Raw genomic sequence first — 22,651 nt, forward strand, 5'->3', positions numbered from 1 at the left:
GCTCTGGAGCCCTGAGCATGTTAAAATTGTCACTTTTTAAATGGTGAGCAAATCCACAAAGCCTCTGTACAAATCACCATGATAAAAACAGTCTCGTTATCCTTATTAACTTATGTAACATTCAATACACATGCACGAAGTTCAAAACAAGAAGGGTATTGCCTTATAAAAAAAGAAAACACGCAAATATCGTGGTTGCTGCGGTTACTTGCATTCCTCTGCGGTTGGCTTGTCAGTAGCGCGATACTACAATATTGTGGTTATCGCGACAGCCCTACTCAGGCACAGGGGGCGCAGCTTTCTTCATTACCTCACACAGACACACTAAAAATTGCAAAAACTTTTAGCCTTTTCAAACCAGAGTCAGAGAATGATGGATAGACTCAATAAGTGACCACATATAGAATGCAACAGGACATTTCTAAATGGTTAGTTGATGAATTTTGGTGGCTTATGTGTAGTTATCTTCTAGTCAGTGATCTTCTCCTGTAGCTCAAACAGTAGTGTGTTGGCGCTTGCAACGCTAAGGTCACGGGTACTGCAAAACTAATTCAACGTGCATGAGTGACCTGCCCCATAACAAATACAACAATACAAATGGCTGTTTGAAGACATCAAAATACTGATGTTCTTTCTTGCCCGGTGCTTATTGTAGGATTTTGGCAGTACAGTAATCACTGTACAGTCTACATTTATGTCATTACGTCCATATTATGTCCATGTCCATATTACATTACATCCAAAATGTCATACCAAGTTTGTTAGATACATATCTAGTGTGATTTATAATCTTATAGAAATGCCAAAAATTGCAGTGTGTAGCAAGTATGACAAGTGGGAGTCAGAAACAGACCTTGTTTCTCAAAACAAAGAATGCAAAGAACGGACTTGTGTTCTTGGGGAGAACGCTCTTGCTAGTTGTTCTTGGAAGAATGAACTCACAAGGTGACGAGCACACAGAACGCTGCTGACAGTTTGAGATGATGTGTTCTTGCTGGTATTGTGCAATAATACCCTCGCACAGACGCCGTCTGCAGTACCCAAACATAACGAGAATTATTGACGCTAACAGCCAGGATTTATCGCCCAAGCCTACCCTCAGCTCAAGGGATTTCTCTACTGTACACTACAATGTAATGTATATTCATAACAATAAAGCAACGCTTATGGAGATTCTTACTTCCGAAAACATTTGAGCACATTTTCGATTCGCCATACATTTTTCGTGAAAATGCCAATATTTGAAATCTACACAGTTGATTTCTCACATCAAATGTTCTCAGAAGTGAATTTAGTGATGAAAAACGACTTGCTATATTAACCTGCCTCTCTTTCCTCGAATGCCGAAATGAATGCTGGGATATTTCTGCCGTCAAGTTCACACAAGTTACCAACCGATGCATCCTCGGTAAAATGGGCATGTCAAGAACACTTCCAGGATTTTTAACCGTTTTTGCCAAAATGCAAACTTGTGTATTGGGACAGTACTTGGGCAGCGACTGATGACGTTTCACAAGTCCACAAGAACACAAGTACAGACAAGAACGCATATTGAGAAACGGCCAGAAAGTTGCGCAGCACTGTTGTTTTTCCGTTTTTCCATGAGCGCCACCTACTGTCAGAGATTGACACTGCATTTACTGACATTTTTTTGCATTGGTCTGAACAGACAAATCTCATGTGAATTTGGTGCCGAACATTCTTGTTAATGTGAAAATGTCCTGTCGCTCATCGTGGCTGTTGGGAAACTAACTTAGAAAAAACATGTTTCTCAGCACATAAAGATGAGCTACTGTGATCTCAGACTGAGGTGATGTGGTTTCTCTACTGCATGGATCTTCATGTGTCGCTTCAGGTTACTTTTAACAGAGAAACTCTTCCGACACTGATCACACGTGTGTGGCTTCTCTCTGCTGTGGATCCTCTCATGTGTTTTCAGAGATGATGACTGACTGAATCTCTTGTCACAGGGTGAACACTTGTAAGGTTTCTCTCCAGTGTGGATCCTCTCATGTGTTTTCAGAGATGATGACTGACTGAATCTCTTGTCACAGTGTGAACACTTGTAAGGTTTCTCTCCAGTGTGAATTCTCTGGTGCAGTTTTAAATTGTTTGCTGTAGTAAAAGTCTTCTCACACTCAAAGCACATGTACTCTCTTACACCAGTGTGAGTTTTCTCATGTGTATGTAAAGATTGCCACTGTGAAAAACTCTTTCCACACACAGAACATGAATGCGGCTTCTCCTTTGTATGAACTGTCAGGTGTGACCTCAGGTCTGATGACCTAAGAAATGTTTTGCCGCATTGATCACATGAGAACGGCTTCTCTCCGGTGTGGATCCTCATGTGTCGCTCAAGACTTTGTTTGGTTGTGAAACTCTTTCCACACTGAGTGCAGGTGAAAGATTTCTTGGCTCTTCTTTTCTTTAAAAATGACTGTTTAGTATTTGAGCGACTCAAAGGTTTTTCTCCAGGTTTGACATGAGGTTCCTCCTCCACTTCACTCAGTTCTTCACTCTCCTCCTTCACTTCACTCAGTTCTTCACTCTCCTCCTTCACTTCACTCAGTTCTTCACTCTCCTCCTCCACTTCACTCAGTTCTTCACTCTCCTCCTCCACTTCACTCAGTTCTTCACTCTCCTCCATCAGGTTTGACATGAAAGAAAAAATATATAAAATTTAATTTCATTCATTACCACTTCATTCGCCATGAACTTGTTCGTTTCTTTTATTATTTTATGCAATCAGAAACCCTCAATCCGGTCGTGCTTTGTATCTCTCTGTGCAAATCCTTCCTTCTGCTCTGCCAGAAAGCAGCTGTCATTTACTGGCGGAAAGCATGACAATAACCGCAATAAAGCTGTATATTGCCGAAAAGCGCATGTTGTCTTTTTTAGGAGCAATTTGAATGGTTTTGATAGGACCCGATGTCAACGCAGTGCTGAAGTGCCAACTAGTCTCTCCCTATGGAGGATCCCTTTACCACTCTACAGATAAAGCGTTGTTGGGAAAATTCGTTTCGCGTACCTACCCCGAAGTCACAAAATAAAATAAAGGAAAAAATAAAGGAAAGACCAATACTTTGTTTAGGCTTGGTCTGTAGGGAATTACAAACCTGCGCACATATATTCAAACGCACATAACTATAGAACCAATTCTTAATGCTCATGTGAACGCCATCAGCGTTTCTCACAGGTTCGCGTTTAAAGTCTGTGTAGAGAGAATCGTCTTAGCGGCCCCTAATTTAATAACAAATGATCGGTGCGACGGAAGTGAATCAATCAAAACTAACTTTAAGTGGAAAATAACTATTAAAGAACCGCTATAAAGCCAAAACAATCGGTTACCTTAAATTATACGTTTATCTCTGTAAAGCTGCTTTGAAACAATCTACATTGTTAAAAGCGCTATATAAATGAGGATGACTTGTAACATGTCACCGTGCAGCTCTCAAGCCAGATGCTGTGGACAGGCTGGTGTTTTTAATCACACACCTTGAAACGCATGTAGATCCAAAGAAACGCAGTTAATGGCAAAACATTTTCAAGCTGCTGAAAGCCTGTTTCCTCTGTTCGAGTGACTTTTATATTATAAAGGCTATTTTACCTTTTAGTCTTTAAATCGTAGACTTTGTTTACATTTGGGCCGCAACGACGCGTCAACGTCATCGATTACGTCGACTATGAAAATAGTGACTACGCGTCATTCATTAGTACGTTTAAATATCGAGTAATGGCAGCTTCTGCTCCCTCTCATGCTAAAAATGACAGACCACGATCATCTAAAGTATGGGAATACTTTAAACTACGGCCGAACAGAAAGGTGCTTTGTTTACTATGCAAACTATGCCCCATTCGGCGACAATAAAATGGACTTTAATTTATAACTTCAACTTAAATCTGTCAACGAAGCTGTCAGTGCATTTGCCAGTTTTTAAAAATAGCCCCTTTCACACAGCACTTTGAACCCTGCGAATTGCCGGCAAATTGCCAGAGCGCCTTCTGTGTGAACGCAAACTCGACCCGGGATTTATGCCGGGTTCGATGCCGGGTCGGGACCTAGTAACATTGCCGTGTTCAGTCACGGAACGCGCGCTGTGTGAACAAAAGCCGTAATAATGCCGTGTCGTAGTGATGACGCTGAAGCCGGGATCGTTCGCCAGCTGTGAAACGGTACGTAATGCGCAAGTTTATGATCGAATCAGAGAAAAAATGCACAAGCGTGGTTTCTCGAGAGAGAGAGAGAGAGAGAGAGAGAGAGAGATCGCAGCTCATAAGCAAACTTAAGACGCTGCTGAGATTACAAGTCACATCGATGTCACGTGTCTTTACGGCATTTTTACGGGTTGTGTGTGAACGCACTCTCTGATTCCGGAAAATCACTGGCAGTGTGAATGAACCAAAATCAAACGAACCCGGGTCAAATCCCGGGTCACTTTATCCGTGTATTTTCCGGAATCTCTGTGTGAAAGGGGCTAATGTGTATGCACATGTAGACTAGAGACCTGCACTCCCGCGGGACCCAACGCAAAAGAGTGCGGCGCGGAAATAGATCGATGGCTATTTTTTTTTTTTTGCAGGGTGGTAGGGGAAGACTCATGAATATTCATTAGGGAACTCAACCCTGATAGGCTCGCCGATACTCCAACATTCTGAGAAGCCATGGTAACCCCAAACAATGAGATATCAGATCGCTGCGTCACCAGAGATGGGGAAATTCCGTGAGGGATTGTGATTGACCTACACAATTAATGTTATGATTTAAGTGGATTAGCGATAAAGATAGGCGCCTAGTCTATTTTCGACAGACGCCGCGTCCAAGCCAAGTAAAAAAAAAAAAAGTCAATTTCAAAATAAACACCCATGTGCAGACTCCCAATTATATTGCAAATGTATTATAGCCTATAATTTGAAGCCCCAAAAGCAGGACCTCAGCTTTTAATTGCACATGCTTATTTAACACAATTCTCTCACGTGAAGACCGTGTTTGTCAACCCTCGCGGAGTCGCGGCAAGTGCACACTCACAGCACCAGAGTAATCTCAACAGCACTCGCAAGAAAATGGATAAGCAGCTACATAATCAAATTCACAAATATTACACCATTTAAACATTATTAAAAATACATAGGCTACTGAGTTATTAAAACAATCTGTCAGAGAATACACTTGTATGTTCACAGTTTGAACGCTCTTATTCCATTTGTTTAATTTCAAGATCTGAGGTGAATTATCCATTGTTGTTTTTACAGCTACAAAGCTGAAGCACTAAACGATATTCAAAGTCACATTGCATGCTTTTAACATTAAATAAAGCACATAAACAGTACCTGAGATTATCATTGCCACACTTTGTTTGTTGTTCCAGCCGCGACGTCGCAGAAAAAAAAATGTGGGGAGGGTGGGGAGGGGGGTTGAGGTTTAAAGCGGTTTACCGCTATACCGCGGTAATTTCTTGCTTTTCAACCGCGGTAAGAAAAAATCCATACCGTCCCAGCCCTAGTGCTAATTGCATGGGATCACGGTCAAAATTCCCAATATAGGCTATCACACCAGAAATCATGTAATTGTAGCAAACCATGAATAATTATTATATTATGGTAGTCTTTTCTCTCTGTTTTGCATGCGTCATCATCATCATTATTATTATTATAATCACAATTTATTTATTTTTGGCTCTTGTCACAGTGTATAGGCTACTTAACCTGAATTACACTGTTCATAGAGGTACAGTAGGCAACACCATTAGGATCATGTAACATAAAATAAATGTTTCTTTATGATACAGGGACTAATCTTATGTTTCGTTTTTATTTTGTTACCATAAGATCTGCGGACATCACTGGGTTTTAATTTGAGGTATAAGAACTTGACGATACATATCGTGACATAGCCTACACATATTGAAACATAATATATTTATTCATATAACATAAATTGCACCATTTTCTTAATTTCTAAGTCAATAAAGTGTAGGCTAAATTAATAAATGTAGTGTAAATGTAGTCATGAAACAAACTTCCATTCAAAAGTTTGGGGTCAGTAGTTTTTCAAAACAAATTAATACTTTCATTCAGCAAGGAAACATTAAATTGATAAAAATTGACAGTAAAACTTTAACATTGTAAAAAAAAAAAAAAAATCTATTTAAAAAATCTATATGAATATGAACTTTCTGTTCAAAGAATCCTTTAAAAAACTATCACAGTTTCCCAAAAAATAAAGCACCACAACTGATTTCAACATTGATAATAATAATAATAATAATAAAAATAGTTATGCTAAAATTTATCTTTGCATCACAGAAAAAAGAAAAAAAAGAAAGAAAAAAAAAACCACATTTTTAAAATATGTCCAAATAGAAACTGTTATTTAAAATCGATTCGTGGGACTCCCGCAAAATAGAATTATCTATAAATTGAACATCTAAAAACGAATAAATTATCATTCATCTGTTGCACAAAAGCAACAAGAACAACTAAAACAAAAAAGAAACGATTTACAGGCCAGAGTTTCTATTTATAACATGTTTGCAGCGTTGAACAATGTAGCCAATAGAGCCCGACCGATAAAGGATTTTTAAGGCCGATACCGATACAAATATTTGGTGATTTAAAAATCCGATATTCCAATATATTGGCAGATATATATATTTTTTTTTTTAAATCCAGAAATGCATAACAAAACATGAACAGATTTCCCTAACATTAGTTATTTGTCGTTATTTAAGAGTCCTCAGCCTTACTAAAATAATATGATAATGCAGTTTAAAAATAAACTTGTTTGTTTTATTGTCACAACAGAACAGAAAATATTAAAGTTCTGATAAATATAATGTATAAAAATACAAACTTAAGATATGAAACTTACAAGTCCTTTGAACAAAAAAAGTCAACTATTATTATTAATATTGACAGTAATAATTAAATTATGTAATTGTGTGTGTGTGTGTGTGTGTGTGTGTGTGTGTGTGTGTGTGTGTGTGTGTGTGTGTGTGTGTGTGTGTGTGTGTGTAGAACTGATAAGATTGTAAATGTGTACCTTGAAATGCAATGTAAGTCACTTTTGATAAAAGCGTCTGCCAAATGTCAATGTTATAAGCTACCTTATAATTACAATGTCAACTTGCTTATCCCTTTACCTGCACTCTTTTAATTCTATCCATCTATTCCATCAAGCTACAACAAACCATTTTCAGTCATCATTTGCTGCCTGCCTTCTAAAATCAACTACTTAGTGATGCACTAAATACATTATGTGACTCGTTAATGCTGCGGCTAAACGAAGTCAGCAACGCACACTTGGATTTCACACACGTGTAAAAGAAAAGCTAACTTTTATGCACAGGCTATGTTTGATACTTTTTATCTATGTCTAAATGTTCACTCCTCGCGTGCCTAACTTACATTTTACAGTGCAGAAACTGGAACTACAGATATGCTAGTTATAAATACAGTAATCATTACTTTATTTAGGCAGAATAAGTTCGTTGTGATTTCCAAGCTTTTCCACTGTCGGGCCAGTGCGAGCCAGGGCTTTAAACGGGCCGTGCCGGGCTAATAGCACCGGGCTTGCGTTTCCACTGTCGGGCCAGAAGCTCCACAGCGCTTCACTAAAACACGCCCGTAACACGCCTCTCTGGAACTACGTCACACTAACCCATTCACCAACAAATGGAAGTTTTATCAGAAAACTAATCAGAAATCACTGGAAACAGCGTTGAAAACAAACATGATAAAAGCGGCCGTTTGCTGGCATTTTTGTTATTTACGATGTTTTACCACAGGTTTACAATAAAAAGTGATACATTGATCATAATGAATTAATTAATGTCAAAATCGCACATTGGTCACTCAGAAATAAATTACCGTTAGGTCTAACTTATTTCACAAAAGAAAGAGGACACACTTACTTCTTCAGTCGCGTCTGTTACTGTTTATCTGGTAGTTACAGGACATATTTACATCACATTTAGAAAGAATGATAATTTCTACAAATATATGCCACCAAAAATACGACCTGAGGAGCTTTAGCACTCTCTCGACTCCCATACAGATGTTTTCAGTCAGAGAAACAGAGGAAGCTCCCGAAAAAAAAGTTGCTTTATTTTATCATGATAGTCCGGTATAAAGAGACGAGACGTAGGCTACTGACAGATAAAATAAAAACATGACTGTGATAGCCTTTATGATTGGTCTGATTTCTTCAAGCGTTCACTATGTTTTTTTACTATGCGTATCTTCAAGCGTTTACTATGTTTACTATGGTAATGGTTAGCGCGCATAGTCTTTTGCATCACAAACACAAGGCATTCAAACATGAACGCGAGTTAAATTATTTTAAAAGTCTTTAATGCTGACAGAATCATCCGGCGCTGCCGTCTCCCGACTCAGGTGAACTCCGCCTCTGTTCGTAACCACTCCTCTAGCCCGAGCTGGCCCGCTCTGGCCCAAGGTATTCGACGAGCCAGAAATCCTGGCCGTTGGCCCCGAGTAAGCCCCGATCAAGCCCGGGAAGTGACAGTGGAAACGCGACTGGCACGCACTAGCACGGCCTGGCCCTGGCCCGACAGTGGAAACGCGGCTATTGATGTTAGCGATCTTCCTTGTATAGTGCCTTCTGGTGGACAAACTATGCAGCGCCAACACTCATAACATGATTGAAGGGTGTTTTGTCCGCTTTTATTTTATTTTTTAAATATTCATTTATCGGCCATTATAAATGCTGATACCGATAGTTTGGAAAATGCCTAATATCGGCCGATAATATCGGCCCGCCGATATATCGGTCGGGCTCTAGTAGCCAATCACAGACATGTGTGTTGATTTTTTATTTATTTATTTATTTAACCTTTATTTATCCAGGTAAACTGTTTGAGAACCACTTCTCATTTACAAACATGACCTGGCCACCTGGATTTATTGAACACCAATCAGATGCATTTAAGATAGAATCCCCTCACCGCTCAAAATGGACTTTTTGTTCAGTGCTGAATTCTGCATACTGGCAAATCATCTGATTATAGCAAACAAAGTGTAGATATTATGAAAGATTCATTGTGCAGCAGTTTCATTGATAATAACAGAGATTTGTGAGATCGCGATGAACTGAGATGTCAGTTTTTTAGGAATTATTAAGGAAGAAATCCGTCCCTCGCAGGTCTCTAATGTAGACTTTAAAAACAAATGACTAACATTATATTTACATTAACAGTAGCCTAGGCTGCAATCTAGTGGATGTGAACCTTTTAGCAGAGAAACACAAGTGCATTTTCAACAAGTTAATGGACGAGTTAATTAAGTAAATCAGATAGATTAATCGACAACAAAAATAATCGTTAGATGCAGCCCTAGTTTACATACATATTTTTTTCCTGAGTGCAATATTGTACAAATCTGATTATCGTTATCGGCAAAATCCCCAAAAATATTGAGATAACATTTTTTGTCAATATCGCACACCGCTACGTTAATCACATTCATCAACCCTGTTACCAAGGTTATTATAAGAAGAATCTCTATAATTATGAATAACTTGTATGATATTTGACAAATACAACTTCAGTAACTTAGTGTTTACTGATTATTCCTAAAAAAAAATAACAATTTAGTAAACTATATTGAAAATGACAAAAATTCTGGTAACATTGTTGCAAATTGGGAACCAGATATAAAATAAATGTAAAATAAAACAGTTAAAGTAGTATTTAGCCTGATCTGATGTTGACAATCAATATAAAAATGTCTCAAACCTCCCTTTACTGACCATTTGTTGAAGAAAACCCAGAACATTCTGTACCGTTTCATAGTTGAACTGTTTATCTAAATGTGATGAAGTGCTTGAATGTTTCTAGCATGAATGTTCTTCAGCATCATGAATGAATGAAGAATAAACACCAACCTCTTTGTTCTTCAGGATCTTCAGTGTGTTTCATTCTGCAGGGTTCTGGATCAATCATGTTCTCACTGTCCTCTTTAATAAACTCAGTCTTTGCAGATTTCAGCTCTACTTCACTTGTTTTCCAGCATTTATTGGAGATCATGTTTTCTAAGTTTCTATGAATATAAGAAAATGCAAACACATAGAACATAGGCCTATACAATTTCTACCACAACAGAAATAAACATAGGCTACATATCGTAACCATCAAATCCCCTCAGTCTGCTGACACCAATGAAATGAGCTTTAAGTGTCAATTTACAGGAGATCTGAAGACATCAGCATAATAAATGAGGTGAAAACAGGAACTATTGTCATGAAATAAAGAGTGTTTTCAGCAGATCTGTTAATATTGATGAGCCTCAGACTATCAACACTCATTCAACAAGCCATTCAGGATCATCAGCAGATCATCTCACTTTATTCTGAGTGTTTGCTGTTAGAAACACATTATTTGAGTCAGGATACATGACAAAAGCCTGTAAAACTGCTCTATAGATAAATAATTACAGAAGCATAATTTGTACATTTGAATCAAAGTATAATTAGATTTTATGACAATCCCGAAGTACTTAAATCATTAAAATATTACATTTATGTGCGCTGAAACTGATAATGATCATAAAACGTTTAAAAATAAATAGCATCACAAAGCAATATTGTTCCAAGAGTAAAACGCTATTAATTTATTAATATTAACATTTAAAAGTTGATTTAAATGTCTGACGTTGCTCATTATAGACTCAACGTAAAGTAGCTTATCAGTATAACACTTAAATCATGTCCCATCAATTCCCCTCACAGATCTCAAACTTTAACTCTTAACTTGACATTCAGTAACAGTTCTCACTCCAAACATCGAGACAATCACACAAACGAACACAAACTCGCTCAGGTCTGAATGAACTCAACATATTCTCCTCATGCTCGCTGCTGCTGCACTAAATGTTTATTTCAGAAGGAAGACGCCAGAAAAGACGCACAAGTATCGCTGTGATCGATGAAAACAATACAGAAATGAGTCTGTCGCTTAATCAAACTGTATAAAGTGTGTGTGATGGTTGTGTAAATATGAGAAATACCGTGAACTGCTCTCCTCACCTCAGAAGACTCGACGCTGAAACTCTCAATGAGGGAAACAGTGTTGCCAACTATTTTCAAAGGGAAAGTAGCGAACGCATTCTTCTTCTTCTTTGTTACGTTTTATGGCGGGTGGCACTAGCATTATGGTGCATTACCGTCACCTACTATGTTGGAGCTTCTATGCATATAACTGTTACTATTTTCCTACTCTTAATAAAAAAGAGAGAGAAAAAAATATACAATTATTTAATAAAAAAAATAATACATATTCCCTGCTCCCTAAACTCTATTGATCAATCCAGTTTCTTTCAAATAATGGAATAATTTCCATACCTCAATGTCAAATACATTTTTTAGACTTAATTCTTCCTGTCCAAGCTTTTTGCTTTCCCTCCTTATTAATTCCTTATTAATGTTTCTTGCTCTCGAGAGTATTTTTGACAGTGAAGAATCACATGTTCTACTGATTCCTCTATTTGACAGTGTTCACATAATCCTGAAGGGTGCTTATTTATTAAGTGCAATGTTTTACTAAAACATAAAAACGAATGAAAACTGACTAACTGCAATGCATTTCAATGGACGTGGAAGCAGAGAATGTTCGAGTGTATGGGTTAGTTATGTGCACTGTGATTGGCTCATCGCTTTTGGGGGCGTGGCTTAGCCATAGGTTAATTAGCATACAGGCGCAGGGAAAAATAAATGTAGAAATGTGGAAATACAGAAATAAATAAATGTAGAAATGTAGAAAATAAATAAATGTAGAAATAAATACATAAATAAATATATAAATATATAAATAAATGTAGAAATACATAAATAAATATATATAGAAATGCATAAATAAATAAAAAATACATGTAAAAATACAGAAATAGCCATTTATATTACCAAAATGTATTTATTTTCACTATTATTTCTGAATTTATTTATTTATTTCTACTTTAATTTATTTATTTTTCCTTCTGTCATTTTTAGTCCTTCATATGTCACCATTGTCGATATTCATATGTTTGTAACCCTTTTCTCAACTAATTTAAGTTAAAATTTCCCTAATCAAGAAAACCCTGGATTCCCGGCAGTTGAATGGTGAATTTGGCCGGTATTTTTTCTTTCAATGCAAATTAACGTAAAGTATTTTTCCCTATACCAATTACACAATACTTTTACTAAAATGATAAATTAAATAATTCTTATTTATAGTTTCCTAGAAATCAGTACCTTGTTAAATGAATAAACTTATCAAACTCCAAAGAAATACCAGAATACAAATGTTAAGGGAAAAAACTAACAAATATTTATTTTACATTAATGTAATAACCCCCTTTAAAAGAAAACAAAACAAGGAAACACCTTTTTTTATATATGAAGACAGATAAACACTTATACCCAATGGTATGTAAATTACTTATTCTTTTTTTTGTAAATAAAATATGCAAAATCACCTGTTCAGTCTCAGAACTGTTCCTTGTCTCTTTTATGTTTGTTTTTACACTTGCATTTTTACCTTTTTCCTTTTCTACTTTAAAACACTGTCCTCAATCAGCAACATACAAGTGGACAAATTCAGAACCCTGTTAGATATAGGCTAAACACTTTTCTACTGAGACATGTAGAGCAATAAGGAAAATAAAAACAATATTTTGTTCAAAAACAATTAAACACTTGAAAAAAAAACCCCACGATTCACAACATAAGTGTTTTTCCCTTTCAGTGTGAAAATCAGTTATGAGTCAGTGACGCAGTCAAATATACACGAGTCAGTGACGCAGTCAAATATACGGTCGTTCGTTATCGTTGGGGCCCAGTTCGTTGGTGCACATTTACGGCTCGGCTGACGAATTCAATGTACTCCCGCACATTTAACAGATCCGAAAAATGAGTTCACTTACGTCCATCCGACGAAAGAAGCAATGGGAAGTCACTTACGATACGAACAGTTTCACACAAGCAGTCCCGATAGCGATGAATGCAGTTGATCCACGTCCCACGACGACTAACCACACAATCTTTCCAGTCCTGGAAGAATTCCGAAGTCCACCACGAACGTCCAATAACTTCGACACAGTTATTGACCATGAATTTGAATGTCACTAGCTGTTAAGCCCTCATCACGCACATCTTGACTCAGCGCCATGACTCAAAGATCACGAAGAAGATGACAGAAATACAAAAATAAAACACTTCAAATATCAAAAACAAAATAAACCACACGTCGTTTCTCTACACTTTGGGCCTTATATTACACAGAATATATTAAGTCTCCAAAATGACGCACTTCTCACACAAGCAGCCAAATTGCGTCTTCTCATGCCATGTGCAATGCTCCTCCCCCTTCACGTAACTTAACGCAACGTGCGTCCGTAAACTTTCAACAATCTCAATGCTGATTGGTCAACATTAAAACACTTCAGTTCAACAGAACACCTCATTTGAGTAAAGGCACACAGTACAAATGATAAAGAAACAAAGAATGTTGGTACATTTTGTTACATCACATTATCAAATAAACAAAAAACAAAATATCAAAAGTATATATTTTAATACTCTGCAATTTTCAAAATAAGGCGTATTTGTAAGGCATATTTTAAGGGGTCCCTACACACTCCCCCCACCAAAAGTCCAGTATGCCCCCATGCTGGTCATAGAAAACACCCACACCATCTAAGGAGTGACCATGTTTTTAGACAGGGCTAAGACTAATTGGTACAAGTGTGGGAATATTGTCACACACATTGCATAATGCATTCGCATTGCACCACCAAGCATGTGAACTTTTGTAGCCACTAGAAAAATACAAAGCATTGGTAGCTGCTACATTAACACTACATCGCTTTGATGCAACAATCTCAGTATGTGGCTCTCCTAATGTATCATATGTAAATCGGGTATTAAGCTTTCTCTCCCTACAGGATCTTCGTACTACAGGAGGTACCACATCTGACTGAACTTCAGTACCTTCACCACTAGTAGCTGGAGTCTGCATAGCATTATCATGACCTACAGCCATTACATCGTCAGTCACATCAACCCTTTCAACATCAGGCTCATGCTGAACAGCAGAAGTTTCACTTTGACATGGAGCTATAAGTGCTTCGGAACTACTATGAGAATCACAAGACTCTGAGCATTCTACATCTCGTACAGGGGTTTCAATCTGGATCTCTGCCATTGGAGGAATATCTGTCACATCCTCAACATAAAACCCAAACTCAGACTCTGAATCAGAAGAATGGCGTTCTCTTGGAACGGAATCAACTACAAGAGGAGAGTTTGCTAACTCAGCAGTTTTCCGCTTCTCCTTTGCTCTCCTACGCCTCAAAGCTCTAGGTGATGGAGTAGGCATGATGTCTGCCTGTGTATGTAGCCTGACTGCCTGTCCCAAAGGCAGGATATGATTTCGATGCAGGACTTTGACTGGCCCCTTACCATCAACAGGCTTCAAACGATACACAGGAATGCCAGAGAATTGACCCTCCACTACATAAGGATTAGCACTCCACCTGTCTGCAAGCTTTTGCTTTCCCTTTAGGCCAAGGTTTCGAATCAGAACTCTGTCTCCAGCATTCAGACTATGGTAACGGACTTTCTGATCATACCGCTCTTTGTTACTCTGATTCATCTTTTGAGCAGTACAGCTTGAGCCAACTGATGAGCTGCCTGTAATTCCTGCTTCATTTTGGCCACATACTTCAAATATGACACAGGCGAGGTGTTGTCAGGGGAAACTCCAAAGCATACATCAACGGGTAATCGGGCCTCCCTGCCGAACATAAGAAAATATGGTGAGAAACCAGTGGCCTCGTTGACAGTACAATTGTATGCATGGACAAGATGAGCTATATGCTGACTCCATTGGCACTTCTGACTAGGCTCAAGGGTACCCAGCATGTCCAACAAGGTCCGGTTGAACCTCTCCGGCTGAGGATCACCTTGTGGGTGATAAGGTGAGGTTCTTGACTTCTTCACATTCAGCATTGTCAACATGTCAGACACCAACCGGCTCTCAAAATCCCTGCCCTGGTCTGAGTGTATTCGAGTTGGAAGGCCATAATGGATGAAATACTTTTCCCAAAGAGTCTTTGCCACAGTAGAAGCTTTTTGGTCCCTAGTGGGAAAGGCTTGCGCATAACGGGTGCAATGGTCCGTGACCACCAAAACATTACACACATTGCGAGAATCTGCTTCGATGGTAAGAAAATCAATGCATACAAGATCCATAGGCCCTGAACTCTGCATGTGGGACAAAGGAGCAGCTCTCTGAGGCAGCGTTTTCCTCTTTATGCAGCGGTCACATGTTTTACAGTAGGCCTCTACATCACGCTTCATGTGTGGCCAATAAAATCGGTCACGGACCAGACTGTAAGACTTATCAAAGCCTAGATGTCCTATCTCGTCATGCAAAGATTTCAACACCATGCTGTGGTACTGCTTGGGAAGAACAAGCTGTCGCTTTACTCTTTGGTCACTCAGCCTAATGGTTCTGTACAACAAGCCATTATCTATTGACAACTTCTCCCATTCTCGTTTCAGCAACTTCATCTCAGGTTGATTTTGATGGACACTACTTGCAGGTTTCTTATGACAGACAGCTTCCCACACCTCTCCCAGGCATGCATCATTTCTTTGGGCAGCTTGGAGCTCACTTGGACTAAGCTCAGGTAAGTGATCAGCAACCAATGTAGTAGTTTGACAATAAGCCTTAGGAACAGCAGACATATGGGCCCCTATCTGTTGCACAACACATGGATAAGATACACAACCTGCTCTTCTCTCCACAGACATTTCCTGACAAAGAGCTCGGACACCCGCCGCTGGAATTTCCTGCCACTCATCATCAACACTTGGGTGAATATGTGGACGTCTGGACAAGGCATCAGCGTCGACGTTCTTTCGGCCTGGCCTGTATTTCAGACTGAAATTGTAGGTGGTGAGGGCTGACAGCCAACGATGACCAGTTGCATCAAGTTTTGCTGACTTCAGTATATAGGTTAGAGGGTTGTTGTCAGTTCTAACCTCAAACTGGACACCATAAAGATAGTCATGCAGTCGGTCCACAATTGCCCACTTCAGAGCTAGAAATTCCAGTTTGTGCGCAGGATAATTTCTCTCTGAAGGAGAAAGACTTCGACTGATGAAAGCAACCGGGCGGAGACCTTTGTCATGCTCCTGATACAACACTCCTCCAAGTCCATCCAGACTTGCGTCCACATGCAAGACGTAAGGCTTTTGTACATCAGCAAAGGCTAGCACTGGAGCTTGGGTCAGACAATTTTTGAGTATTTGGAAGGCAGTGTCACACTGAGCAGTCCATCGGGAGCCAAAAGGTTCAGAGAATTTGTAGCACGGCTTGGCATTACAAACAGGTGAGTTGTTATGTTTCTTTTTAGAGGATGGGTACCCCTGCAGCAGTTCATTTAGGGGCCGACACAACTTTGAGAAATCCTTCACGAAACGGCGGTAATATCCACAGAATCCCAAAAACGCTCGAAGCTCTGTCACTGTTTGTGGTTTGGGCCAGGATACCACAGCCTCGATCTTTGAAGGGTCAGTAGATATTCCATCCTGTGAAACGATATGTCCCACGTAGTTCACAGATGTCCTGCCGAATTGACACTTATCAAGGGAGATCTTCAACCCTTCATCCCTCAACCTATCCAGAACCTTCAACAGCCGCTGTTGGTGCTCTTCAAGAGTCCGCCCAAAAACAATTAGGTCATCTAAGTACACAAGCACCTCCAAGAAGTTCATGTCTCCTACTGTTCTCTCCATGACCCTCTGGAAACTGGCAGGTGCTCCACAGATACCCTGGGGCATACGCTCAAATTCATAAAAACCCAAAGGGCATATGAATGCGGTCTTTTCCTTGTCGGGGTCACTCATTGGTATTTGATAATATCCACTTCTCAGATCTAAAACAGTAAACCACTTACTCCCAGCAAGACTGTGAAGAGCATCTTCAATTCGGGGTACGGTATATTGATCTGGTATGGTCCGTTGGTTGAGCGTCCGATAGTCCACACACATTCTGACCTTCCCTGACTTTTTACGCACCACTACAATGGGCGAAGCGTAGGGGCTTCGGGACTCTGAAATTATGCCAGCATTCTTAAGTTCTTGTAGATGCTGCCTCACATCCTCCCAATCAGCTGGGGCGAGACGTCTAGATCTTTCTCTGAAAGGACGCGAATCATTCAGCCTAATCTCATGCATGGTACTTTTTGCACAGCCCACGTCCCACTCATGAAGGGAAAACACTTCTTTTCTCTTCATCATCTCCTCACACAAACTCTGTTTTGCTTCTTCCGGCATCGGAGAATCTCCAAAATCAAAGCATGTAGGTGACAAGTTACTTTGTTCTGACTGGCGGTTGGAGGAAAGTTGCGGCACCATGGTCACAGGAAATACATGAGCAAGAGGAGTTCCTCGCTTTATCCATACTTCTCTTGTAGACGTGTTCCTGACAGTCACCATGACCCGTCGGCTGGACACAATGGATGCAGAATGAACTTCAGGTCTCACTTGCAAGTCAACAGTAAAGGTATCATCAACTTCCGCTTTATCTACTAACAACAAAGATTCTGTCATCCGACTGGGTAATTTAGGTAGACCTGGGAGTTGCATAACCTGACCTGGCTTCAAGACAACAGGGGAATTCTTCACAAACCAAACTGTTCCGTGTTTGTTTGGATCACCCTGACACACGTCTGTCTGCTGAATAGACTCAAATGCTTCTCGTATTACAGGATGCATAGTCAACACGTTCAGGAACTTCTCTCCAGCCTGTTCACGACAAGACTCAAGCAGCTTCCTCACTAAGCTAGTGTTGGTCCCAACCAAAATGGCTATCCCCTCTCTTTTCAAAGGGTCTGGACACACAATTGCGAGAGTGTCAACCACCTGGTGCACCCCAGCCACATTTTCAGTAAATTCAAGTCTGAGGGGTAAGTATCCATCATACGGATATTTATGCGAGCTAAGACCCCAGATCTCAAGATTTTCCACAGGTTGAAGAGGCAAGTGCTTCAGGTACGTGTCATAGAAACTCCGATACAATAGAGTGACCTGAGAGCCACTATCAAGAAGAGCTTTTGCGTAAATCCCTTCAATTTGAACAGGCACCTCAGAGACAGGCCCTACTAAACCTACAGGCAATTGTGGCTGGCCAACATCAAGCAGAAATGAAACATGAGTGGAACGTAGGTTATCTGGAACTCCGTGCCGTTCCGTCACTGAGCTCCACTGAAGTTTCCCTGTAAGCGGTGCATTTTCATCAGCTTCTGATTTACCTTCCTGAGATCCTCAGGTCCTTTGCACTCCCACTTCTTATGACCATCTTCACCACAGTTATAACAGAAGATAGCAGGCAGAGTTAACTTGGAAGTTTTGGGCTTGTAGGCACTGTCTTGGTTCATAGCTTCCTTTGTCTGACTGGGCATTTTCTGTGGGGCACGGTCAGAGGCAGGGGTCACAGTGGCCACGCTCAACAGTTGACTCACCTGAGTAGACAATTCTTTAACCTCCTTCTTCAGGCTTTGTAATTCAGGCGGCACAGGCACGTGGGGAGAGGCAACATTAGCAACAGAAGCTTTAACATTCTCTCGTGCAGCTACCCAGTGTTCTTCCTCTCGAACTTCCTTCATCAACTGTGAGAAAGAAGGGGGATCATGCAGAGTGTGAGTCATTCTCATTCGCAAAGCAACCATATCATTGGTCAGAGCCCCCTTAATCAGCTGCTCCATTCTGGCTCTATTTATACCGGCTGCCTCAATCCCACCCTTCAACAAGGCTCTGTGGAGAAGTTTATCTAGGCGGTACAAGAAAGCTGAAAGTTTCTCTCCACTTTCCTGGTAGGTATGGCGAAATCTGGCCATAAGGTCAGGCCCACTCTCAGTAGTTCCATATACAGTCTCAAGGGCAGCTAAGTACTCGTTTGCAGTCGCTGATGGGCTACTCACTTTAAGAAACCTGACAATATCAGCCGCGGGACCTCGCAAACTCTCAACGATGCGTTGCTTCTTTGCAGATTCGGTGCATTGCCATTCACTTATCATTTGAGCGGCCTGCTCCATCCAGACTTCATACTCTTCCTCACCTGGAGGGACAGGTTTCAACCCTGAGAACAATCTCAGTTTTCTGTAACTAGGACCATCACTAGACACCTGATTACACCGATCTACTAATTTGCCTATGGCATCAACTAGATCCACACTGATGTCAGATTTAGGAGGCTGGTTTTCCACAATCATGGCCTTCACTTCATCCATAGACTTGCCCTCCTGCTGTAACAAGGCTTGCAGCTTTAACTGGAAAGTATCACCTTCGGAGGCAGGACCATGGGCTACTAGACTACCCACTAAGTTCACACTCCAGGGTCCAGCTTCATTTGCTATACCTATCTCAGGAGGGATAACATCAGGATCTAGGTCAGCACTGGTCTCCACTAAAATAAACAACCATCTGCCAGTTACATCACCACGGCGACCACGTATTCTAGTGCGACCAAAAACTTTTACTGTGTTTAACACTTTCCCAATAGTGTCGTTACTGGCATCCAAAGGAACATTGCTCAAAACAATAGCACGCGAGACATCAACACTCTCTTCTCTGCTCCACTCGACAGTCTGCGACAGATCCATAATTTTGAAAGTAAATGCAAGTCACTAGTATTATGGCAAAAATTAAAAAAATAGTTTTTCAGATCAGCTGTTACCGCTACACTAAATTCTAGAAGAAAATATAGACGCTGGTAAACAGGGAAAAAGAAAGAAAAAAAATTATCCCAGCGGTGCCTCCAAAAATGTAACCCTTTTCTCAACTAATTTAAGTTAAAATTTCCCTAATCAAGAAAACCCTGGATTCCCGGCAGTTGAATGGTGAATTTGGCCGGTATTTTTTCTTTCAATGCAAATTAACGTAAAGTATTTTTCCCTATACCAATTACACAATACTTTTACTAAAATGATAAATTAAATAATTCTTATTTATAGTTTCCTAGAAATCAGTACCTTGTTAAATGAATAAACTTATCAAACTCCAAAGAAATACCAGAATACAAATGTTAAGGGAAAAAACTAACAAATATTTATTTTACATTAATGTAATAACCCCCTTTAAAAGAAAACAAAACAAGGAAACACCTTTTTTTATATATGAAGACAGATAAACACTTATACCCAATGGTATGTAAATTACTTATTCTTTTTTTTGTAAATAAAATATGCAAAATCACCTGTTCAGTCTCAGAACTGTTCCTTGTCTCTTTTATGTTTGTTTTTACACAGTTTGCATTTTTACCTTTTTCCTTTTCTACTTTAAAACACTGTCCTCAATCAGCAACATACAAGTGGACAAATTCAGAACCCTGTTAGATATAGGCTAAACACTTTTCTACTGAGACATGTAGAGCAATAAGGAAAATAAAAACAATATTTTGTTCAAAAACAATTAAACACTTGAAAAAAAAAACCCACGATTCACAACATAAGTGTTTTTCCCTTTCAGTGTGAAAATCAGTTATGAGTCAGTGACGCAGTCAAATATACACGAGTCAGTGACGCAGTCAAATATACGGTCGTTCGTTATCGTTGGGGCCCAGTTCGTTGGTGCACATTTACGGCTCGGCTGACGAATTCAATGTACTCCCGCACATTTAACAGATCCGAAAAATGAGTTCACTTACGTCCATCCGACGAAAGAAGCAATGGGAAGTCACTTACGATACGAACAGTTTCACACAAGCAGTCCCGATAGCGATGAATGCAGTTGATCCACGTCCCACGACGACTAACCACACAATCTTTCCAGTCCTGGAAGAATTCCGAAGTCCACCACGAACGTCCAATAACTTCGACACAGTTATTGACCATGAATTTGAATGTCACTAGCTGTTAAGCCCTCATCACGCACATCTTGACTCAGCGCCATGACTCAAAGATCACGAAGAAGATGACAGAAATACAAAAATAAAACACTTCAAATATCAAAAACAAAATAAACCACACGTCGTTTCTCTACACTTTGGGCCTTATATTACACAGAATATATTAAGTCTCCAAAATGACGCACTTCTCACACAAGCAGCCAAATTGCGTCTTCTCATGCCATGTGCAATGCTCCTCCCCCTTCACGTAACTTAACGCAACGTGCGTCCGTAAACTTTCAACAATCTCAATGCTGATTGGTCAACATTAAAACACTTCAGTTCAACAGAACACCTCATTTGAGTAAAGGCAAACAGTACAAATGATAAAGAAACAAAGAATGTTGGTACATTTTGTTACATCACATTATCAAATAAACAAAAAACAAAATATCAAAAGTATATATTTTAATACTCTGCAATTTTCAAAATAAGGCGTATTTGTAAGGCATATTTTAAGGGGTCCCTACATGTTGATTCTTGATGTCTGTGTGGGATAAGATTAGTGTAGTATTGTACGTTATGATGCTGAAAACGATATCACCTGATCATCTTTGTTCCTGGCTTTCTTTGCAAAAAGTTACGTGTTTAAGTAAACACTGTTACAAACTCAAATAAAAAGTAAAGAGTCAAACTGGCCAACTAAATGAAATACTGATCACCATAATGGTGACCAAACATTTTAATAAATCATCAACATCTAAACCTCTGTTAATTCTCAATAAGAGCTTCTGTAAATGGATGACAGAAATAAAGTCAGTCTGGTTATTAATAAGTGAAGCTGGTAATGCTGTTTGTGGAGTTGTTTAATCCTCCTCTGCTGAGATGGTGGATGTTTTTGGGAAATTTAGTTATTAAAAGTTTAAAGCTACTTAAATGAACGAAATGACTCGAATAAAGATTTGTTAATTTTGATGAACGAGATCGAACGAGAAAGTCAATTAAAATGATCCGAACTTCCCATCACTAATCTTCAGAGATTGAGGCCTAGTCCACACGTACACAGGTATATTTATACACCGTTTTTCCTCCTTCGTTTAAAAAAAAATTGTGTCCACATGAAAACGCAAAAACGCGCTATGAAGCGCTGTCAAGAGCATGCCAAACCAACAGGTGGCGATATAACACTAACCCTAAAGCCCTTTTGGCCAATCAGAAGCCTGGAAAAAAAGGTTATTACCGGTTCCAGTTCCGATGTCACAAGCCTGTATATATATATATATGTATATTTATATATATAATATAGGGATAGTATCTGGCAGTTTTGTATGTCCATCTAGTGTTGGTGTCATCAGAAGTCTTCACAAGTGAGGCTAAATCCAAACTACAACTGGCATAATATCTAATAACCTTGGGATGGGCTGGGCATACCGGGATAAAAACAGGAAATCAAGAGAAGAAAGATTAGCATAGCTGGAGAACTACATAATTAATCATTAAAAGATCACAGTCTTGATTCACACACCCACGCGATCTTATTCTTAAATGACAATGATTCAGTTAAGTCTATTACACCGGTTGCACATCACAAATGTCAGTGGAGCATGAACTGCACGTATGTTGCACCATAGGTGGTAGTCCCTATTTTTGCTTACTTAGGTTTATGTGGTCTACAATTACAATCAGATTTTTTCTAGATTCCTTAGTAAATGTATTATTTGCCCTCATTACTCGGAGAATAGACACAGTCTCTATGAAATAGACTACAT

At 39.4% G+C, this 22,651-nt stretch overlaps 1 protein-coding gene across 3 annotated transcripts; it reads right to left on the reverse strand.

Moving 5' to 3' along the window:
• Positions 1–1,189: 1,189 nt before the first annotated feature.
• On the reverse strand, positions 1,190–9,993 carry LOC309502121 (uncharacterized protein). Of its 3 annotated transcripts, none has more exons than XM_082174375.1 (2): positions 9,899–9,993; positions 1,190–2,601 (listed from the first exon to the last, which is right to left on the reverse strand). In XM_082174375.1, the coding sequence occupies exons 1-2, from the start codon at positions 9,954–9,956 to the stop codon at positions 1,790–1,792; spliced, it is 870 nt and encodes a 289-aa protein (XP_082030501.1). In that variant the 5' UTR covers positions 9,957–9,993; the 3' UTR covers positions 1,190–1,789. The 3 variants fall into 3 exon arrangements, with proteins under 3 accessions (XP_082030501.1, XP_082030500.1, XP_082030499.1); XM_082174374.1 differs by having other exon boundaries at positions 1,190–2,619; XM_082174373.1 differs by having other exon boundaries at positions 1,190–2,631.
• Positions 9,994–22,651: the final 12,658 nt, after the last annotated feature.

Source organism: Leuciscus leuciscus (assembly GCF_965113295.1).
Source record: "Leuciscus leuciscus genome assembly, chromosome: 1".
NCBI classification, from domain to species: domain Eukaryota; kingdom Metazoa; phylum Chordata; class Actinopteri; order Cypriniformes; family Leuciscidae; genus Leuciscus; species Leuciscus leuciscus.

Excerpts from the sequence above, each read along its gene's own strand:
- LOC309502121 (XM_082174373.1), bottom strand. The coding sequence starts at position 9,956 with ATGATTGATCCAGAACCCTGCAGAATGAAACACACTGAAGATCCTGAA. Across the intron at positions 2,632-9,898 it reads AGATCCTGAAGAACAAAGAG|AACTGAGTGAAGTGGAGGAG; the intron begins GTTGGTGTTTAT and ends AGGAGAGTGAAG.